Source organism: Macaca thibetana, chromosome 10 (genome assembly GCF_024542745.1).
Source record: "Macaca thibetana thibetana isolate TM-01 chromosome 10, ASM2454274v1, whole genome shotgun sequence".
NCBI classification, from domain to species: domain Eukaryota; kingdom Metazoa; phylum Chordata; class Mammalia; order Primates; family Cercopithecidae; genus Macaca; species Macaca thibetana.
The window spans coordinates 25884553-25904320 of record NC_065587.1 but is presented as its reverse complement, the minus strand read 5'-3'; the positions used below and the strand labels follow the sequence as shown (position 1 = coordinate 25904320).

The following is a 19768-nucleotide window of genomic DNA, read 5'->3' as shown; positions in this document are numbered from 1 at the left end:
GCCCACTCACACCAAGCCCCAGGTTCACGGCCAGCGGGCAAATTCGCGCACCATCTCGGTCTCCTAAGGCCCTTTCCTCGGCAATTCAACGAAAGCTCGGTAGAACGACAAAAACTACAACTCAGCGTGCACATGACATGGCCACTTGTGCTTCCTAGGAGGGTGAGAGGAGATGAGGCAGGTGCCACTAATCCACCCTAAAAATAGGGGGAAGGATGAGCTTTCGTGTCGGGAGCTGGGGTGTTCACACTTAAACATAAATCAACCGGCAAATTCAGCCAAACTCATGCGCTGGCCCTGTCCACACAGACGTCGAATCCAGCAAAAATTTCCTGACCGACTTCGGGAGAGAGAGGAATTATTGCTACGTGCCTCTTTCCCAGGTACAGGGGACAGGAAGTGCCTGGGCTTTGACTGACAACTATTCTGGGAGCAGTAACTTCCCGCGTTTGATGTCTGAGACCCCCTCCCTGGGAGGACTGGAGGGGAGGAGCTTTCAGTGTTGTTTTAATATTTTTTAAAACATAATAAGCTTACAATATCTGGCGGCTCCGAATCTGTGTGCCTTTTCCTCAGTGAAGAAAATCTCTGTTGGCTGCGAGCGGAGAAGCGGCGGAAGGATTCCCGACTCCGGGAAGCCAGGTGTCGGAAGGAAGAGGTACGCTTGAAGGGGGTCCGGCTGCCCGACTCTGCACTCGTCCGTTCATGGCCCACCGTGGTGGTCACCAAATTGAGGGCTTCCTGGAAGGACCTCCTCACGGTGCCCATCCACTGGGTCATGTGGGTCTGAGCCACTGTGAGTTTATCTCCCAGGTAATCCATGGGGCCAGCCAGGAGGAGAGGGAAGGAGGAGGTTAGGGAGGGCGAGAGCAATTAAAACGCCAGTGTCCTCTCCCCTCTTCTGACTCTTTTGCTCATGGAAGTTCTGGGCTTGCTTGGAGGAAAAAAATTTAAAAACAGCAGCTCTCTTCAGGCAAACCAAGGGTAAGTAAACATCCCCGAGCCAGCAGCCGGCTGCATCCACGGATGCCGCTCAGAATTAAGAGGCAGCTAAGTGCCAGGCTGCGAGTCCACCCCAGCGGAGTTGTAAAGTCAACACACTGGGCAGTCCAGGTTCCAGTTCCAGGGCTCACCCAGCTGATCGGCGGAGACAAGCAGCTTTGAGGAACAAGCCGGCTGCACTCACTCCAGGGCGTGACGGTCCCCGAAAGGCGGGGGTTGGGGGTGGGTGGAGGGGGCGGCCTTGGGCACCCTTGTCCTCACTTCCCTTCAGGTAGGCAGCCCCCCTGAGGTGCACCCTGGAAGGTTCCGGTGGGCAAGCTGCCGCGCCCTGCTGCCCCCTGCCCGGCTGCCCTCGGCCAGACCCCGCTCACCTGACCCATGCAGGTTTTCTGTCCTTTGGCTGGAGATTCCAAACCTGTCGGCCGGCAGGCGGCTAGCTCACTTCCGGAGGCAGCCACCAGGGCCCCCGGGTCCCCTGGCTGAGCAGCCCGGGATGACATCAGCCCCCGTCTTAGCGAGGGGCTTCGCTGCCCAGGAATGCAGGAGGGGCCTCGGGGAGGCGGAGGCGGTGGCGGTGGCCGCCCAGGGAGCTGACGTCCGCCCCCATTTTTTTCTCCCCCAAGTCCCAACTCGCTCACGGTCCCTCGGGGCTGATGGCAACTTCACGTGCTTGCCAGCCTACCCACCCCTGTGCCCTCACCGCAAAAGCGCACCAGGAAATGCGGCTGCACGTGTGTGCATGTGTGTGCACGTGTGTGTGTGTGCCTGTATGTCGGAGATCTGGCAGCCCCGGGGAAGGTTAGCACTGCTGGGAAACGGCTTCTGCCTCTACGGTTACAGGCAGTGTCTTGGGACCTCTGGTCGGCTGTCAGTCTGTCTCCCTCTCGTGGTCTGTTTCTGTTGATTTCTCAACCTCGCTCTCCTCCCTCTCCCTGTGTCTCAACTTCCACTTGCTTGTCTCTAAGCTTCTCTCCTCTCTCTCCTTTTCAGCTGTCTCTCCCTCCCTCTCTGGAAGGCAACACTGAGCCAGGTGAGACAGCCCCTGAGGTCGCCCCAGGAAGGACTGAGGCGGGCTGTATTTCAGTACAGGTGGAGTTGCCATGGCAACCCGGGGCACAGCATCTGCCCCGTCCTGGGCAGCAGGCTCAGCGCTAGGAGCAATGGGAATGATTCATGGTTTACACCAGGTCACATGAGCTAGCTGGGTTTTAACCCTTACAGGGCTGGAGTACTAGGCGTAGGGGTATGACTAGACCCTAACACCCACTGCCCTCGGCCTGGCCCCGCTCATCTGACCCATGCAGGTTTTCTGTCCTCTGCCTGGAGACTTCAAACATGTCAGGGGTTGTAAGAAGCGGGTGGGCAGCAGCTGGATCCTGGAGGTCAGGCATGCCTGTTAAAGGAGGTTTCTCTTTCCAGCAGGGATCCACATCCCCCCAACCCCACTACTTTTACAGACAAAGAAATGCAGATTCAGAGACATAGATTCGCTTGCCCAAGGTCACACAGCAAGGATGCTGCCAGGGCATGCACCAGAGCTGCTCCCACCGCAGGTTTTCCCAGGTCTGACATGGTACCTGGCCCAGAGTCAGGACTCTGTAAATATTTATTCTTCGGACACCAAGTACACGATTGAAACCCAGGTCGCTCAGAATGCATCCTATGTCCTTTCCACCACCACCTCAGTTCAGTTTTGAACAAATATTTGTTTTCTAGACACTGGTCAAAGGGCCTCACTTGAGAAAGTTTATCACAAAGGATTCTCTGGCAATGTGGCCAACAGATCTCTTTCTTCTCCATGTATTCCTAGTCCTTACAGCTATTCATTCTCTTTCTCTCCCTCTTTCTCTTCTTTCTTCTTCTTCTTCTTTTTTTTTTTTTTTTTTGGATACAGGATCTCACTCTGTTGCCCAGGCTGGACTGCAGTGGCGTGATCATAGCTCACTGCAGCCGTGGCCTACCAGGCTCAAGCGATCCTCCCACCTCAGCCTCCTGAGTAGCTGAGACTACAGGTATGTGTAGTTCCAGCTAAATTAGCCCAGCTAATTTTTTTGTGTGTTATTTTTGTAGAGACAGGGTTTCACCATGTTGTCCAGGCTGGTCTCGAACTCCTAGACTCAAGTGATCCACCTGCCTCAGTCTCCCAAAGTACTGGGATTATAAGCATGAGCCACTGCATCCAGCCTCATTCATTCTTTCACTCACTGATTTAATAAAGATTCAGAGGGTGCCTACTCTGAGCCAGGCACTGCATAGAGATTAACAACAGAGGGCTCAGAGCCCAGCAGGGGATGACAGTGGTGGCTAATATTTATTTATTTGTTTGTTTGTTTGTTTATTTATTTATTTATTGTTTTTTTTTTTTGAGACGGAGTCTCGCTCTGTCGCCCAGGCTGGAGTGCAGTGGCCAGATCTCAGCTCACTGCAAGCTCCGCCTCCCGGGTTTACGCCATTCTCCTGCCTCAGCCTCCCGAGTAACTGGGACTACAGGCGCCCACCACCACGCCTGGCTAGTTTTTTGTACTTTTTAGTAGAGACAGGGTTTCACCGTGTTAGCCAGGATGGTCTCGATCTCCTGACCTCGTGATCCGCCCATCTCGGCCTCCCAAAGTGCTGGGATTACAGGCTTGAGCCACCACGCCTGGCCAACCATTCTAAGCATTCACAGGAATCAACTAATGAATTTTTTTGCATGAACCCATTTGACAGAGGAGACTGAGATCCACAGAGGTGAAATCATGTACCAAGATTATGCCTGATAGGTGTCCTCCAAGATGACCATCAATAATCCTTCCTCTGTTTTATCCATAGCCTGGTGTGGTCCCTTCCCACAATGAATCAAGGTTGGTCCATGTGGTTAGCAGAGTAAAGAAGAAGTGATGGGCCGGGCTTGGTGGCTCATGTCTGTAATCCCAGCACTTTGGGAGGCCGAGGCGGGTGGATCACGAGGTCAGGAGTTCAAGACCAGCCTGGCCAACATGGTGAAGCCCCGTCTCTACTGAAACTACAAAAATTAGCTGTGCACGGTGGCAGGCACCTGTAATCCCAGCTACCTGGGAGGCTGAGGCAGGAGAATCACTTGAACCGAGGAGGCAGAGTTTGCAGTGAGCTGAGATCGTGCTACTGCACTCCAGCCTGGGTGACAGAGTGATGCGCCATTTCAAAAAAAAAAAAAAAAGAAGAAGTGACAGTGTAGGACAAGCTTGGTCATAAAAAGCATCATGGTTTCCACCTTGTTCTCTGAGGTCATGCTGGGGAAAGCCAGTCGCCATGCTGTGAGGATGCTCAAGCAGTCACACACAGAAACCCACATGGAGAGAATCTGAGGCCCCCAGCCAACAGCTAGCACCACATGCCGGCCGTGTGAGTAAGCCACTATGGAAACAGATGCTCCATCTCTAGTCAAACTCTTAGCTGACTGTAGACTGGCCAATATCTTGGGTACAACCTCGTAAGAAACTCCAAGTCACAGTCACTCAGCCACACTGCTCCCAAATTCCTGGCCCATAGAAATCACAGAGATACAAGTGCCCAGAGGCAAGTAGGTACATGGTCCATGAGAAAACTGAAGGTTGAAGGCGAAGGTGGGGTGGGGGGCTCTTGCAGCAGCCTATATACCTCATGTTGATATATCCAGAAGCATTACCCCACCGTGCAGGTGAGGAAACACAAAGGGCCAGGTCACACTGCCATGAGTGCCTGGCTCTACCTTCCATCACATGCAGCCTCTTAGGTCCCAGGACTTCTGGCATCCAAAGTGGGCCTCCAAAGTTTGCCCATTTTCCCCACACAGATTGCCTATAGTGAGCTCCTACACCAGGAAGTCCTCTTCATGGCCCTGCTCCCTCACCACGCAGGCCCGGGACATCCAGGGTGGAAACAGGAACAGACCAGGGTGGAAACAGGAACAGACCTGAGTCCTCCCCCCGGTCCCAGGAAAGTCACATCAGAAATACCTAGAGAGCTGGAATGGCACACAGCTTTTTAACAGACCATCTGGACATCGGGATGGGAAATCCACTGGGGTCCTCAGGAGGAAAAATGTTAAATCAAAGTAGAAAGTAAAACACCTTTAAAAAGATCATACCCAGTGTTGTCAAGGTTGTGGTGAAACAGACACATATACCCACAGCAGATGGACATTAAAACTGGTATATATTTCCTGTAAGAAATTTAATACTCTAAATCAAAAGTCTTAAAAAATAATGGCTTGTCAGTAAATGACATGCATATTGAAATGTACAGCTGAAATGTACTGATGTCTATACTTTTTTTTTTTTTTGAGATAAAGTCTCGCTCTATCGCCCAGCCTGACATGCAAGTGGCACGATCTCAGCTCACTGCAACCTCTGCCTCCTGGGCTCATGCAATGTTCCTGCCTCAGCCTCCTGAGTAGCTTGGGATTACAGGCGCCCGCCACCATGCCCGGCTAATTTTTGTATTTTTAGTATTTTTAGTAGAGACAGGGTTTCACCATGTTGCCCAGGCTGGTCTCGAACTCCTAACCTCGTGATCTGCCCGCCTCAGCCTCTCAAAGTGCTGGGATTACAGGCATGAGCCACCATGCCCAGCCAATAATTTATTTTGAAATGCACACACACACAAATGGAGTGCTGGATGCTGTGGCTCACACCTGTAATCCCAGCTCTTTGGGAGCCTGAGGTGGGAGGATTGTTTGAACCCTGTAGTCCCAGCTACTCTGGAGGCTAATGTAGAAGGATTGCTTCAGCCTGGGTAGTTAAGGTTGCAGTGAGCTGTGATCACACCACTGCACTCCAGTCCGGGCAGCAGAGTGAGATCCTGTCTCAAAACAAAACAAAACAAAAAAAAGTGCCATGGATGGATGGCTACATTTTAATAAAGCACACATAGCAAAAAAAAATTTTTTTTTTTGAGATGCAGTCTCGCTCTGTCATCCAGGCTGGAGTGCAGTGGTGCGATCTTGGCTCGCTGCAAGCTCCGCCTTCTGGGTTCACGCCATTCTCCTGCCTCAGTCTCCCGAGTAGCTGGGACTACAGGCGCCCGCCACCACACCCGGCTAATTTTTTTGTATTTTTAAGTTTCCTGTGAGACACCTGGTCATGGGGGGAGGGTTTCACCGTGTTAGCCAGGATAGTCTCAATCTCCCCACTTTGTGATCTGCCACCGTCGGCCTCCCAAAGTGCTGGGATTACAGGCGTGAGCCACCGCGCCTGGCCACATAGCAAATTTCATAGACTCTAGCTGATGGGTGTTTTCCTATATAATTTTTCTATATGTTTGAACATTTTCATAATAAAAGGGGGAGGGGGGGCGCTGTGTCTAACTTTTGACCCTATAGTTAGTGATCCAGTTCCACAAACAGGAATTCCTTTGGAAATAACAATAATAATATACAAACATTTTGCTCTAAGAATGTTTATCACAGTCACATAGATAATGACGAAAAGGTGTAAGAACCTAATTGTTCAAAAAGGGACTTGCTCAGTGTGGGGCAAGCCATGCTGGGCTAGAGGCAAAAGGAAAAAAATAAGTAACACTAATCCTGTTTTTATTTATAGTTCTGGTTCCTTTCTCATTGTAAATTTTTGCATTAATTTTAATTTTTTTAACACAATTAAAATATTATTTATAGTGATCAGTGACTTTTCTTGATGTCCCCCAATTTTGTGCCCTATGTGAGCACCTCACTTCCCTTATTCTAGACCCACCCGTCCTTGCTAAATAAGTATAGCATCATGATTAAGGGTTTGGAGACCTAGCTATAGCTCTTACTAGCTGTGTGACGGTGAGCAAGTGACTTGACTTCTCTGGTTTTCAGGGATGAAGTCATTGAACTCATCATTTTCATCGATGCAGCGGGTACCACCCCTGACTAAGATCCCCTTTTCTAGAAGGTGGACACACACCCTTCAGCTGCCGTGAATGCTGGTTACAAAAGGTTCAGAGCTCCACCCTCCTCTGGAAACTGCCCTTACTGAAGGCTATGCCAAGATGCCCAGGGCCAATGATTGACCAATACGGAACACAACACCCAGGTCTCCTTGCCTTAAGGCACCACCAACTCAGTGATGCAATCACACTCTGGGGGTGCCCATGTGACTGGGCTGAGGCTGGGGCTCAGCTGAAACCACATCTGTACTTAGCTTTGTCCCCTGCCCCAGTTGTTGCCCTTTCTTCCTTATGGGTTTCGCTTGAGAGCTTTCCCTCAATGAATCACTGCACCAGAATCCTCATGTCAGTCTCTGCTTCTAGGGAACCTGACCGAAGACCACCACCACCATCACCACCATCACTACTGCTAACTGAGCACTTACTATGTGCCAGGCATTACACTGCATCACCATCAGCTCCTCCCAACAATGAAAGGAGGCTGATACCATTAATATGATTATCACTGCCATTTGACAGATGGAAAAACTGCAGCAGAGAGAAGTGAAATGACCAACCCAAGGTCACGCAGCTATTAAGTGGTGGAGTTTGGCACCCCCCACCCCGCCCCGTCTCACACCTGTGACAAGCTATATATCCTGGCCCTCACCAAATCAGTCTGGATGGCGACAAGCGCCCAGAAAAGCAGAGACCAAATGGCAGGTGGGATCATCCAGTTCTGCCTCCTTCCAGAAAGGGGAGAGGGGTGCAGAAGTAAGCTACAAAGCCAGATGCCTGCTTGTTCCCTCCTGGCTTCCTTTAGGTACAGAGCGGTCTGCAAGTGTGACTATAAAAAGCTTCGCTTCCTGAAAACTGGGGCAGCGCAAGCATTCTCCCCCAGAGGACTTTTTCTGCAAAGTCTTCTGTTCTCTCCAGGAAACTCTTGGGATGTTTTGGGCATCAAAAAAGAAAGAAAACCATCTCTTTCTTACATAATTAATCCAAAAAATGCTGGAGAAGCTGCTGAGATCCAGGAAGTAAATGGGAATTTCATCTACAATGTGAGGCGAGGCACAGAGATCGCCATTTCTAGACAAGCACGTGTGATTTCAGAAATCAGAAAATGGGCTAGGTGTGGTGGCTCATGCCCGTAATCCCAACACTTTGGGAGGCTGAGGCGGGTAGATTCCCTGAGGTCAGGAGTTTGAGACCAGCATGGCTGACAGGGTGAAACCCCATATCTACTAAAAATGTAAAAATTAGCTGGGAGTGGTGGTGGGCACCTGAAATCATAGCTATTTGGGAGGCTGAGGCAGAAGAATTGCTTGAACCCGGGAGGTGGAGGTTGCAATGAGCTGAGAACATGCCATTGTATTCCAGCCTGGGCAGCAGAGCAAGAGGAAGGGAGGGAAGGAGGGAGGGAAGAAGGGGGGGGAGGGGGAGGGGGAGAGAGAGAGACAGAGAGAGAGAGAGACAGAGAGAGAGAGAGAGAGAGAGAGAGGAAGAAGAAATCAGAATATGTCATTCATTCATTCATTCATTCAACAAACATTCCCCAGACAGTTACTTTCTGCAAGCTCAGTGTTGGGTTTGAGGGGACCTACAGTCTCTGAAGAGCTCAGTATATCTGATTCTTAGCCATTAAGGGTGGAAGGTGTCCCCAAAGTTCAACTCAAATCTGAGGCTATCCCATTTTCTCCCCAAAGTCTAATACAAACATGTATAATTTCAAGAATCCTTGGTCTGGTGGAAGAAAGAAATAGGAAAAGAAATGAACAATTGCCAAGGGTTCTGATGAACAAGTGAATAACATGCTATGGGAACATAACAGGGAGGGGTGAGCCCCAACCAAGAAATTCAAAGGTTGAGGAAAGAACAGGGAAATGATCACTTATTAAAGACTTAAAATTAAAAGAAGGGTATCTGGGTGGGGTTTTGAAGGATAAATAGGAGTATTCCAAGAGGGCTGAAAGCGAGAACACCACGTGCAAAGGCCAGAAAGTAGGGGCACGTTCAGTCTTGCCCTCAGAGTTCTGGACATGTGGCATCCCTGCCTACCACTGCCTTCCCCTCCTCTTCCACCTCCAAGACAACCTTCAGCTTTTTCCAGATCTCCCGCAGGAGGTCCCATTTATATGACCCTCCTCACATCCTGCTTCCTAAAAGATTGGACATTCCAGGACTATGCATCCTAGACTAAGAGGTACACTAATATTATATTAATAAAGAAGGTGGGGCTGGGAGCGGTGGCTCACGCCTGTAATCCCAACACTTTGGGGGTCTGAAGTGGGCGGATCGCCTGAGGTCAGGAGTTCAAGACCAGCCTGGCCAACATGGCAAAACCCCATCTCTACTGTGGTGGCAGGTTCCTATAATCCCAGCTACTCAGGAGGCTGAGGCAGGAGAATCGCTTGAACCCAGGAGGCAGAGGTTGCAGTGAGCCAAGATTGCACCACTGCACTCCAGCCTGTGCAACAGAGCGAGACTCCATATCAAAACAAAACAAACAAAAAAGAAGGTGGTACAGTGGAAAAAATAACAACCACTAATGGAGGATTTACTGTATACTAGGAAATGGTTACTCGCACATCTCACCTCATTTAACCCTCAAAACAACCCTTAAGGGTAAGTCCTGTTAGTGATGTTCCCCATTTTGCAGAGAACAATGAGGTTTAAAGAGCCAAAGGACTTGCCCTGGGCTAGGTGCAGTGGCTCACACCTGTAATCCCAGTACTTTGGGAGGCCGGGGCGGGCGGATCACAAGGTCGGAGTTTGAGACCATCCTGGCTAACACGGTGAAACCCTGTCTCTACTAAAAATACAAAAAATTAGCTGGGCGCAGTGGCACATGCCTGTGGTCTCAGCTACCTGGGAGGATGAGGTGGGAGAATCGCTTGAACCTGGGAGGCAGAGGTTGCAGTGAGCCGAGATCGCGCCACTGCACTCCAGCCAGGGTGACAGAGCGAGACGCCCTCTCAAAACAACAAAAAAAGGGGGGGGACTTGCCCAAGGTCACTGAGCTGGCAAGAGGGCTCTGGGACTTGAATCCAGACCTGTCTGATCCCAAAGCACTTCACCACCTCATTTCTCTACAGTTATCTGGGTTGTTCCCCATGGCCTCTTGTGAGGGTCAGGAAAAGCCTTCAGAAGGGCTTGTCCAGTTGCCAACTGCATTAGTTTCCCTTTCTTGTCAACTGGCCTGGTGACAAATTCCCAGGACTACATGTGGGAAGGGCTGGCTCATGAACTCAGCTTCAACCTACTTTTTTCTCTCTTTCAGATGGAGCAACACCGTCAGTCAGAAGGTAGCAGACGGCACAGGGCTTCCGCGTAAGGCCTGCATCACCTGAGTCATGGTTTTCTCATCTTGCATGAGGCCCACCCGCTTCAAAAGGTTGCGACAAAAAAAAAACTGAGATAATTTGTGCCCCTGGCACGTAGTAAACACTCAATAAGGCCGGGCGCAGTGGCTCACACCTGTAATCCCAGCACTTTCGGAGGCTGAGGCGGGTGGATCACTTGAGGCCAGGAGTTCGATACCAGCCTGACCAACACGGCAAAACCTCGTCTCTACTAAAAATACAATAATTAACCAGACATAGTGGTGTGCACCTGTAGTTCCAGCTACTCAGGAGCCTGAGGCAGGAGCATCTCTTGAACCCAGGAGGTGGAGGTTGCAGTGAGCGGAGATCGTACCACTGCACTCCAGCCTAGGTGACAGAACAAGATTCTGTCTCAAAACAACAATAACAACAACAACAATACTCAATAAATGGTGACCACAAGGGATAATCGTTTTTCTATTATAATTCCTATCATCTTACTGTTCCAATGAATCACAGGACCCTAGACAGTCAGAACCAGGACACCAGCAGGGACCAACCCAGGCCAACCTTCCCATTTAACTAAAGAAACAGGCCCAGACCAAGGGCTGCCCTAAGGCCTCACGGTCCATCTGCAGCAGGCGCCCTCTCTGATATCTCCCAGGAATTGTGCATGATCTGAACTTTGACAGCGTCTGCAACCTCACATATTACCTGTTTCCCCAGCTTCTTTCGACCCTGGATAAACTGGACAGATGTTCATCCTGGAATGTGCCATGCCATCTCTTGTTCAGCCTTTTGCATATGCTGTTCCCTCTGGCTAAGACACCTTTCCACCCCGTCCTCACCTGGCCAGCATCTAGTCCACCACAGCTCACCTTAGATACTCCTGCCTCTGAGACACCTCCCCCGTTTCTTTATGTCCATGGGGGCAGGGGGCACCTCTGAGCTCCCACCCTGCCTATGTAACCCCCACTGAATCACACAGTTTACCTGGCTGTAATTTGGTTTACCTATCAGTCTTCCCCTCTGGGTCCCAAGCCTGTGGGCGGCAGGGACGTGTCCTGTCCACCCTTGATACTCAACATCCTCAAGAGGCTCTCATCGCACCCACCGTGTGAAATGAAGGAATCACTGAGGCTTGAACCCAAGTCACAGGACTCCAAACATCCCCCTTGGGAGACTTGTTTCCAAGGCAACAGAGAAAGGAATTCAGATAAAAGAAAAAAAAAATAGAAATGACTTGATTTTATAAGTCAATCCCAGATTATTTATAAACCAAGCCCAAGATTATTTCCTTGTGTTAATTTATCACATTCTTCTTCAAATAGTCATTTTAGTGACCTAAGATGTCTTTAATTAACCTTGGGATGAGAAAAAAAAAAGAATCATCTGGCAAGGAAATATTTCTAGAAACAGACAGAAACTCATCACCTTTCTTTATCAGTCCCCACCCTCAGCTCAAGTAGAAAGCGGCGTTTTCCATGCTGTGGAGAGTCTGCCATGGGGCCCTGCCCGGCATGGTGAAGCCAATCAGTAATTACAGCCCCTCTTCCAAGAGCCAGGCCTCTCATAAGGCTGCAAACCCTGGCCTTCTCTAAAATGGAAAAAGGCAGGCGGCAGGCCCCCACCTAATTCCCCTGCCTGACTTATCTCGCTGGGCCACCCAGTGGTTCTGGGGGCAATCAGCCCGTGGGAAGGAGGAGGGGAGCTCTGCTGGTGTCTTTGGCCACACTGCCTGGGGCTGGACAGCACGCTTCTTTCCACCGCAGTAGCTGAAGTTCCACATGGTTGGCTCAGTTAGCAAAACAAAGCAAGATGTTCTTGGGAAACAGCAAATGAGAACAGGGATGAGGAACACGTGACCTCCCCTAAGAAATGTATTTCTGATCAGTGAGTTTGCTTTACTTGGCTGACCTGCCCCCTAAACAACACTCTGAGATTTTGAAGGTCTCCATGAGCATCACAAAAGACTGAAAAAATGAGAAGGCCTTTTTGGCCTTTCCTTGCTCCCTCCCTCCTGTCCTGACTTCAACAAGCACTTAATCTTGAGTGCCTCCTATGAACCAGGTACTATAGCAGGGAAGCAAGAGACCCACTCCTGATTCTGTGCGACTGTTTTACTTGGGGTTTGTAGTAAGCACAGTTGCAACTCACAGTAGCTGTCATTCACCAAGGGACTACTGTGCGCCCTACTGCCTCGCTGACAGGTATAACCCAGGAAGGCTGTAATCTCCAGTGTGTGATGGGACAACAAAGGCTCTGGACAATGACATCGCTAGTCCAAGTCATGCATGTGCTATGTGCAGAGCGGTGACACAACCCACAGCTGGGTGGAATTCAAAGCCTGTGCCCTTAACCACCGGGCTACCCTGCCCCTGTGAATACCCCCATTTGTGTCCGCTGAATTATGGAGTACAGAAGATGTGGTCACAGGAGGGAAGACCTTGACGTGTGTTCCTCCGTCCCTCCACTCCATTTGGCTTTCTCCTACTCACACGTAGATTGGCCGCGAACCCCAACTGAAGCCTGACGGTGAAAAACACAAGGTTCACCAACATGGCTTTGGGGACTCCCTCCCGTACTCCGTTCTGACAAAAACTCAACCACACTAACAGCTCCAGTGACCAGCAAGTCTGGGTGGCCTCAGAGGGCATCTTCCATGCCCTCCTGCCCAGGCTGAATGGAGAGGAAGAGCCAGGCTCTGCCCCACACCACTGTGGGGCCCCAGGCAATGCTTCCCTTCTCTCCGGGATGTGATTCCCCAAGGGGGCTACCCAGGAAGACCACAGGAGAGACCAACTCAAAACCCTCGGCCTTCCTCTGCAAAGCCACCAGACCCACTTACAAATACTGTGTGGCCCGGGGCCCTTACACAGCCTTCTCCTGCCGCAGCTGCCTCCTTTTGCAGATGGAAATCATGACACCTACCTCCCAGGTATTAGTGCAAGCCAAGAGCACACAGCAGGGCCCCAGCAACAGGCACAGATATTCCAATGGGGACTGCCCCATTGGAATCCACCATTGGAATGAGTGTGGCTTAACTACCCACATTTGGCCGGATGCGGTGGCTCACACCTGTAATACCAGCACTTCAGGAGGCCAAGGTGGGTGGACCACGAGGTCAGGAGTTCGAGACCAGCCTGACCAACATGGTGAAACCCCATCTCTACAAAAAATACAAAAATTAGCCGGGTATGGTGGCACACGCCTGTAATCCCAGCTACTCGGGAGGCTGAGGCAGGAGAATCGCTTGAACCTGGGAGGCAGAGGTTGCAGTGAGCCGAGATTGCACTACTGCACTCCAGCCTGGGCGACAGAGCAAGACTCTGTCTCAAAAAAAAAAAAAAAAGTACCTACGTTTTGAAAAACAAACTTATAAAGAGAAATGCCCTCTTCCCCAGGCTAAATCAACACTCGTCCAAAGGCTGCTCTGATGCTCTGACACGGTACATATTTCCTAAGAGCTGACGGAACATATCGTGTGTGCCAGGCCCCACATCATCTCACGTCATCCTCGCAAGCATGGTTTAGGTTAAGGCTCCAAAGTCTGACTGCCTGGCCCTCCAGCTCCTTGCTGTGTGATCCTGGGCAAGTAGCTTACCTTCTCTGAGCCTCACCTTCTTTGCCTTTAAAAGGGGAGAAAAACAGTACCCTTCTTACCAAGTGGTGGTAACATTATATGCTCTGACCAACTCATGGAAACAAAACAAGTATCCCCATCGTACAGAGGAGAAAATTGAGGCAGAGAGTGAAGGCTGGAGGTAGTGCAGTGGCTTAGTGGCAAAGTCTGACTTGGAGGCCTGTGCTCAGCAGCTTTGGCTCTCTGGGCAAGGGAACAGTGGTACCACGCCCCACCCCCATCATTTCCATCACTCAGCTGGGCAGCCCCCGCCCCTCTCGCATCTCATCGCTGCTGTGAGGAACGGTCTCCACTTGCAGAGCATGCCTCCACACAGGAGTGCTTTCTCCTGACCCGGCTGGAGGTCTGTTCTCACGTGACTCGCTTCTCTGCACGCGGAGAGCCTCTCTTTTGCGCCACCCACACTGTTCTAGGAGCCATGCTGGGGTGGGCGGGGAGGGCAGGGAATGGGCCAGCCAGGCAGCCCTGGCATCTTGACAAAGGGGTATCACTCCACAGGTCCCCATGGCAGCTCACCTTTTGGGTACAATGCACATTCCACAGCCTCAGAGTCCTAGACCTTGGGCTAGCCTGGATTTAATCTCTTCCAGAGACCCTGGCATCAGGGCAATCAAAGCAAACCCCCCCAGCTCCCTCCACCCAGTTTTTTCCAACCCAGAGCTGCCTGCAGATCCTACGTAGCCTTGATGCTTCTTGCTTCTGAGTCACAGCTATAAGGTTACTCTCCAGACCCTATCACAGCACCCTTTCGCTTACACTTTAATAATTACAATTACTTGGTATTTCTCTAATTGTTTATTTATTACTGTCCCTCTAAGGAAGGCTTATAAGAACAGAAATCTTCTATGTCTTAGTCTCCACTATTGCCCCCTGTGCCTGGCACACTGGAGGCATTTGGTGTTTGTTGAATGGATAAATGAATGAATGAAGTAAAGAAGGGAAGGAAAGGGGAGAGAGAGGAGGGAAGGGGAGGGGATGGAAGAACTACTATTCTATTTGCAACACAATGCCTTCTCTTCCCCACCCCTTTCTCTGGCCAATTTCTATTTTGTGCTGATGCCACCACCTCCAGGAAGCCTTCTTTGCTGCTCTCTCCTCCAAGTAAAGTGCCTTCTCTGTGTTCCTCAACTCCTGGGCTTCTCCCATCACAGTATTCTCTTTGCCATTCTGTATGTGTCAATTTTTCACAACCCTCTGCCTACCAAATCCTGGCCAATGGGACCTGGAAGCAAGTGGACTACGGGGAGAAGTCTTCCTCGTGATGCACCCTCTTCCTTGGTGGGATGTTGTCCGGGCTCCTGAGGATGGCTGGAACTGTGGCAGCCATTTGGGGACCATGAGGGAATAAGATGCTCAGAAAAGTGTAGGAAGATGCGAAGAACCTGGGTGGATCTCTGCATCCAGGACTTGGAAAACTTCCCATAAAGGGCCATATAGTAAGTATTTCAGGCTTTGCAAGTCACATGCAGTCTCTGTCACACCTTCTTTGTGTTCTGGGTGGTTTTTGGTTTCTTTTACAACCTTTTAAAAGTGCAAAACTCATTCTTGGTTCACAGGCCATACTTTGCCGAACCCCATACTAATACCAGCTGGTGAACTCATCACAGAGAGGACAGGAAGAACTCCCAGCTTAGCTCCCCAACGACCATCTGCGGCAGGCAGGGAACACGTCTGGCTCTGCAGCTCCAAATCCTCCCTCCCCATCTGATCCCAGGGACAGTGCTATTGCTGGCAAGCCCAGTAGAAAACCTAGGCTTCCTCCAATGGGTGCTGCACCTTCAAATAAATTTTTTGTCTTGGCTAGAGAAGACCAGGACCAGAGACAAGGGAGGAGAAAGCTGAAGGCTAACCAGAACGGTGAGGTCATGCTAAGTCAAAAAGGATCAGGAAACAGAACCATGAAAAGGAACAAAGATGAGGCTGCAATTGGAGCATAAGGGGATGAGTCTGGGGGGGCTTAGCAGTCATCAGTATTCCTACAGCTTATCATTTACACGTTTCTTGATTTTTTTTTTTTTTTTTTTGAGACGTAGTCTCGTATTGTCGCCCAGGCTGGAGTGCAGTGACGCGATCTGGGCTCACTGAAAGCTCCGCCTCCCAGGTTCACATCATTTTCCTGCCTCAGCCTCCCAAGTAGCTGGGACTACAGGCACCCACCACCACACCTGGCTAATTTTTTATATTTTTAGTAGAGACGGGGTTTCACCATGTTAGCCAGGATGGTCTTGATCTCCTGACCCGTGATCCGCCCGCCTCGGCCTCCCAAAGTGCTGGGATTACAGGCGTGAGCCACTGCGCGCAGCCTCTTGCTATTCTTGTAGAGATGCATAGCATTTGTAATTTTTATTGTGTTTTGCTCCCAGATGCTGGAATGTGATTCTGTGCAGAGACTGGACCGCATGGCACCCCGCCTTTCGTAAGAACCACACCTACCTTTCCCCATAGAATCTCCAGAATCACAGAGTGAACTGGATGGTAACTCTGCCATTTTACAGAGGAGGAAACTGAGGCTCAGAGATGTTCGGTGTTGTGCTCAAGGTCACTCAGCCAGGAAATGACTGCATGAGGCCTGGACCTGGGCTTGTCTGGTCTGCAGGCTGGGGAACTTTTGTACGTACACTCTGGAGGCAGCCTTCCTCATGTCTCAGGAAACACCACCTGAGACTCAGCGCACTCCTATCTGTCTGTCTTGTTGATTACAGTATCCCCACCCCTTAAAACACTCAATAAAGAGCTGGGGAACGAACAAGCGGACATAGCATAGAACCATGCACAGAGCCGGGGCTCGGCGAGAATCAGAGGGAGGGAGGAGGGAGAGACAGGAAGGAAGGGCTGGCTTCCTGGTGCTCCCAGATCCACCCAGGACACAGGCTGTGCTCATGAAAACACAAAGTCGCGAGAATGCGGATGTGTACCTCCTGGGGCCGGGCTCAGACAGCAATGGTGACGCATCTTCCTAAGTGTTCATTTTCACAATCACCTTTCTCAAGGCACATGACATATTTTCTTACAACGCTGCCCAGAGCTTTAATCCTACCTCCCTACCTTTTCTTTTCAGAAAGAAAAGGAGGCCTGGAGAGGCCACTGGAGGAAGGCCCGGGGGTTCTGCTGCGTCGGCCTTCACTAAAATGAACTAGCTGGTCCTGCTCTGCTCCTTCTTCGAGTTCTCTTTAAATGAATTCTCATTCTCACCTTTTACTTCCCACCCGGGGACCTGCTCACCTCCCACCTGCTGCGGGGCCTTGGCTAAATCCAGGTGCTGCCTGGGCCTGCGTCCTCTCAGCCAACAAGGAGGGGTTGCCATGACGATCTGTAAGTGCCCTTCAGGTCTCCACTCCCGATTCATTCACTCCACAAAGCCACCCTGGGGGTCTGCACGTGCCACCTGCAGCACAACATGCTGGTCCCTCTGGAGGACTCTGAGCTCTGGGCAAATGACCCACACCTATGTTTAAACTGGGCAGCCCTGCTCCCGTTTCACCACCCTTCATCCCAAGTCTCAAGAAAATGCCCTGTTTGGAGCTTTGACAGAACATTCCCTCTCTCAAGAAGGTCTGAGTTGATGGTTTGCTTTCTTCAAAAACAAGAGCGATGCTTTAAGTTGGGAGCAGACTTCGTGTTTGGATGTGGACACCTGCACAGTCCTCAGGGGTACCCCAGGTATCTCTCTCTCCTCCCTCCCTTCTTTTTTTTTTTTTTTTTTTTTTTGAGACGGAGTCTCGCTCTGTCGCCCAGGCTGGAGTGCAGTGGCCGGATCTCAGCTCACTGCAAGCTCCGCCTCCCGGGTTTACGCCATTCTCCTGCCTCAGCCTCCCAAGTAGCTGGGACTACAGGCGCCTGCCACCTCGCCCGGCTAGTTTTTTGTATTTTTTAGTAGAGACGGGGTTTCACCGTGTTCGCCAGGATGGTCTCGATCTCCTGACCTCGTGATCCGCCCGTCTCAGCCTCCCAAAGTGCTGGGATTATAGGCTTGAGCCACCGCACCCGCCTCTCCCTCCCTTCTTTAATCCAAAGTGAAAAGTCCTGGGAGGCAAGGTAGGGGGCTGGCAAAGTGCCTGCAAACCAGCATCACTGCCAGGAGCAGAAGCAGAAGGAGCGGGGACAGCGACTATGCGTGTGTGTGTGTGCGTGTGTGTGTGTGTGTGTGTGTGTGTGTGTGTGTGTCGGGGGCAGGGAAGATCCCGATACCTCTCCATTCTTACTCTAACAAGTTATTTTCAGGGTATAATAATAACGGCCTGCCCGCTCCCCACCAAGTGTTCTCATTTCAAAACGGACTTAATGAGATCCCTTGGAGGAAGGACTTCTCCAAGCAATTGAACACACTGTGCAGTAATGAGCTGCCAACAGTGAGTGTCACTTAATGGAAACCAAGCGAACAGAAACAGGTCAGGGGAGGGAGTAGCTGTCCCTTAGGCACCTACTGTGCCTGAGCACAGCGCTAGGCACTCTACAGGGGTTGACATCCATTATTTCACGGCATTCCACTAACAGCCCTGCAAGGTCTTGTCTCTCCTCTTGAAAGATGAGAAATCTGAGCCTCTGATCTGGTTCCTAAGTTGTGAAGCATAGCTAGGCTGCCTGCTCAAAACTGGACCCTCCACCAATGCACTGTGTGACTTCAGACAAGTTACTGCACCTCTCTGAGTCTCTGTCTCCTCATCTGTAAATGGGGATAACGATAGCAATTGCTTCATAGGGCTTGTGTGAGGGTTGTGTGAGACACTGCCTAGAAATTACCTAGCACTTACTAAGTGCTCAATGAACATAGTCACTTGCCGGCTGGATTTAAACCCAGAAACCTGTCTGCTTCCAAAACTCAGTAAATTCTCTCTTTCCACTAATCTGCAACTTCCCCATCCACACTCAGCTGGTGACCTTGAGCTCACCCTCCCTGTTCCCGGCATCTGGGAGGCCACCCTGCCTCCCTCCAGTGCAGGGGGCGGAGGGGCCACACTCACAGTCCAGGCCAGTCTCTCCTCTTGTGCTGTGATGCCATCTCTTCCCACCAACTCGCAACAGCTCCCCTGCATCTAAAGCTGCTCCCTCCACACTCTTCCCTGTTGCAGTAAAATTTGGCACCACCCGCCTGTTATTCGGGCCAGACACTGGGACCCTCCGTAGTTTCTCTTCTCCCCAGATCTTCCACATCCATTCCCATTGGCTTGAACTTGAAACTAGAGCCTGAACCCAACCACTTCTCCTTGCTTCCTATCCCACCCTAGCACTGGATCCAAGTCCCCACTGCCGCTGGCCTCCCTGCTTTACTTCCTGCCCCTCCAGTCCACTCCCCACAAATCAGCCTGGCTGGGCTTGACAATTCTCCATCCTATGATCTTAGCCTCCACCAAAAATGCTCCCTCATCTCTCCACTACAGCCAGAATAAACTACACATTCTGCCCCGGCCCACAAGGCCCCCACTTGCTTCCCCCACTTGCCCAATGGGAGGCTGGCAATATTGGCCTTACTATGCCTCAACCTCTCTCAGCTTGTTCCCACCGCAGGGCCTTTGCACATGCTGTTCCCTCTGCTTGCAGCCTCCTTCCCCAGATCCCTGCGTGGCTGACTCCTTCCCTCAGAGCTCCACCCAAATGTTATTCCAGTCACGCTTCCTCCCAGTCTCATCACCTGTTTCCTTGTCTTCATGCATTTATCTGTATTTAGAATTATTTATCTTTCATATGTAATAGCTGTCTCTCCCACTAGAACACGCACTCAGCCAGGGCAGGAACTGCGTTTTTCTTATTCCCCTCTGATGCTTAGTGACTATAACAGTGTCGGGCACAGAGAAAAGACTCAAGAAATATTTGTTGAGAGGATAAACAAAGGAGTAAATGAATGAACAAGTACACTAAAGAATGAATGAATTAACACACAAACAAACATACAAGCCAAACTCTATGGGGCTGCACTTGTCCATCTCTAAAATGGACGTGGTAACCCCAACAC

General features: G+C 50.7%; 1 protein-coding gene and 1 long non-coding RNA gene across 5 annotated transcripts in view; one reads left to right on the top strand and one right to left on the bottom strand.

Annotated features, from left to right (window-relative positions):
• Nucleotides 1–19768, bottom strand: part of KIAA1671 (KIAA1671 ortholog) — a 254841-nt gene that overhangs the window by 85613 nt on the left and 149460 nt on the right. The window contains exon 1 of one of the 4 annotated variants that reach the window (XM_050745893.1): nucleotides 538–2891. The exons of the other annotated variants lie outside the window; for them this stretch is intronic. Within the exon in view, the coding sequence (XP_050601850.1) occupies nucleotides 538–822 (285 nt within the window). The 5' untranslated portion in view covers nucleotides 823–2891. Of the gene's footprint in view, nucleotides 1–537; nucleotides 2892–19768 lie in introns of those variants that run through there. 4 annotated transcript variants of the gene reach the window in all.
• Nucleotides 49–11352, top strand: LOC126929558 (uncharacterized). The gene is made up of 3 exons (XR_007717202.1): nucleotides 49–383; nucleotides 577–813; nucleotides 10133–11352. It is a non-coding gene; the product is annotated as an uncharacterized LOC126929558 (long non-coding RNA).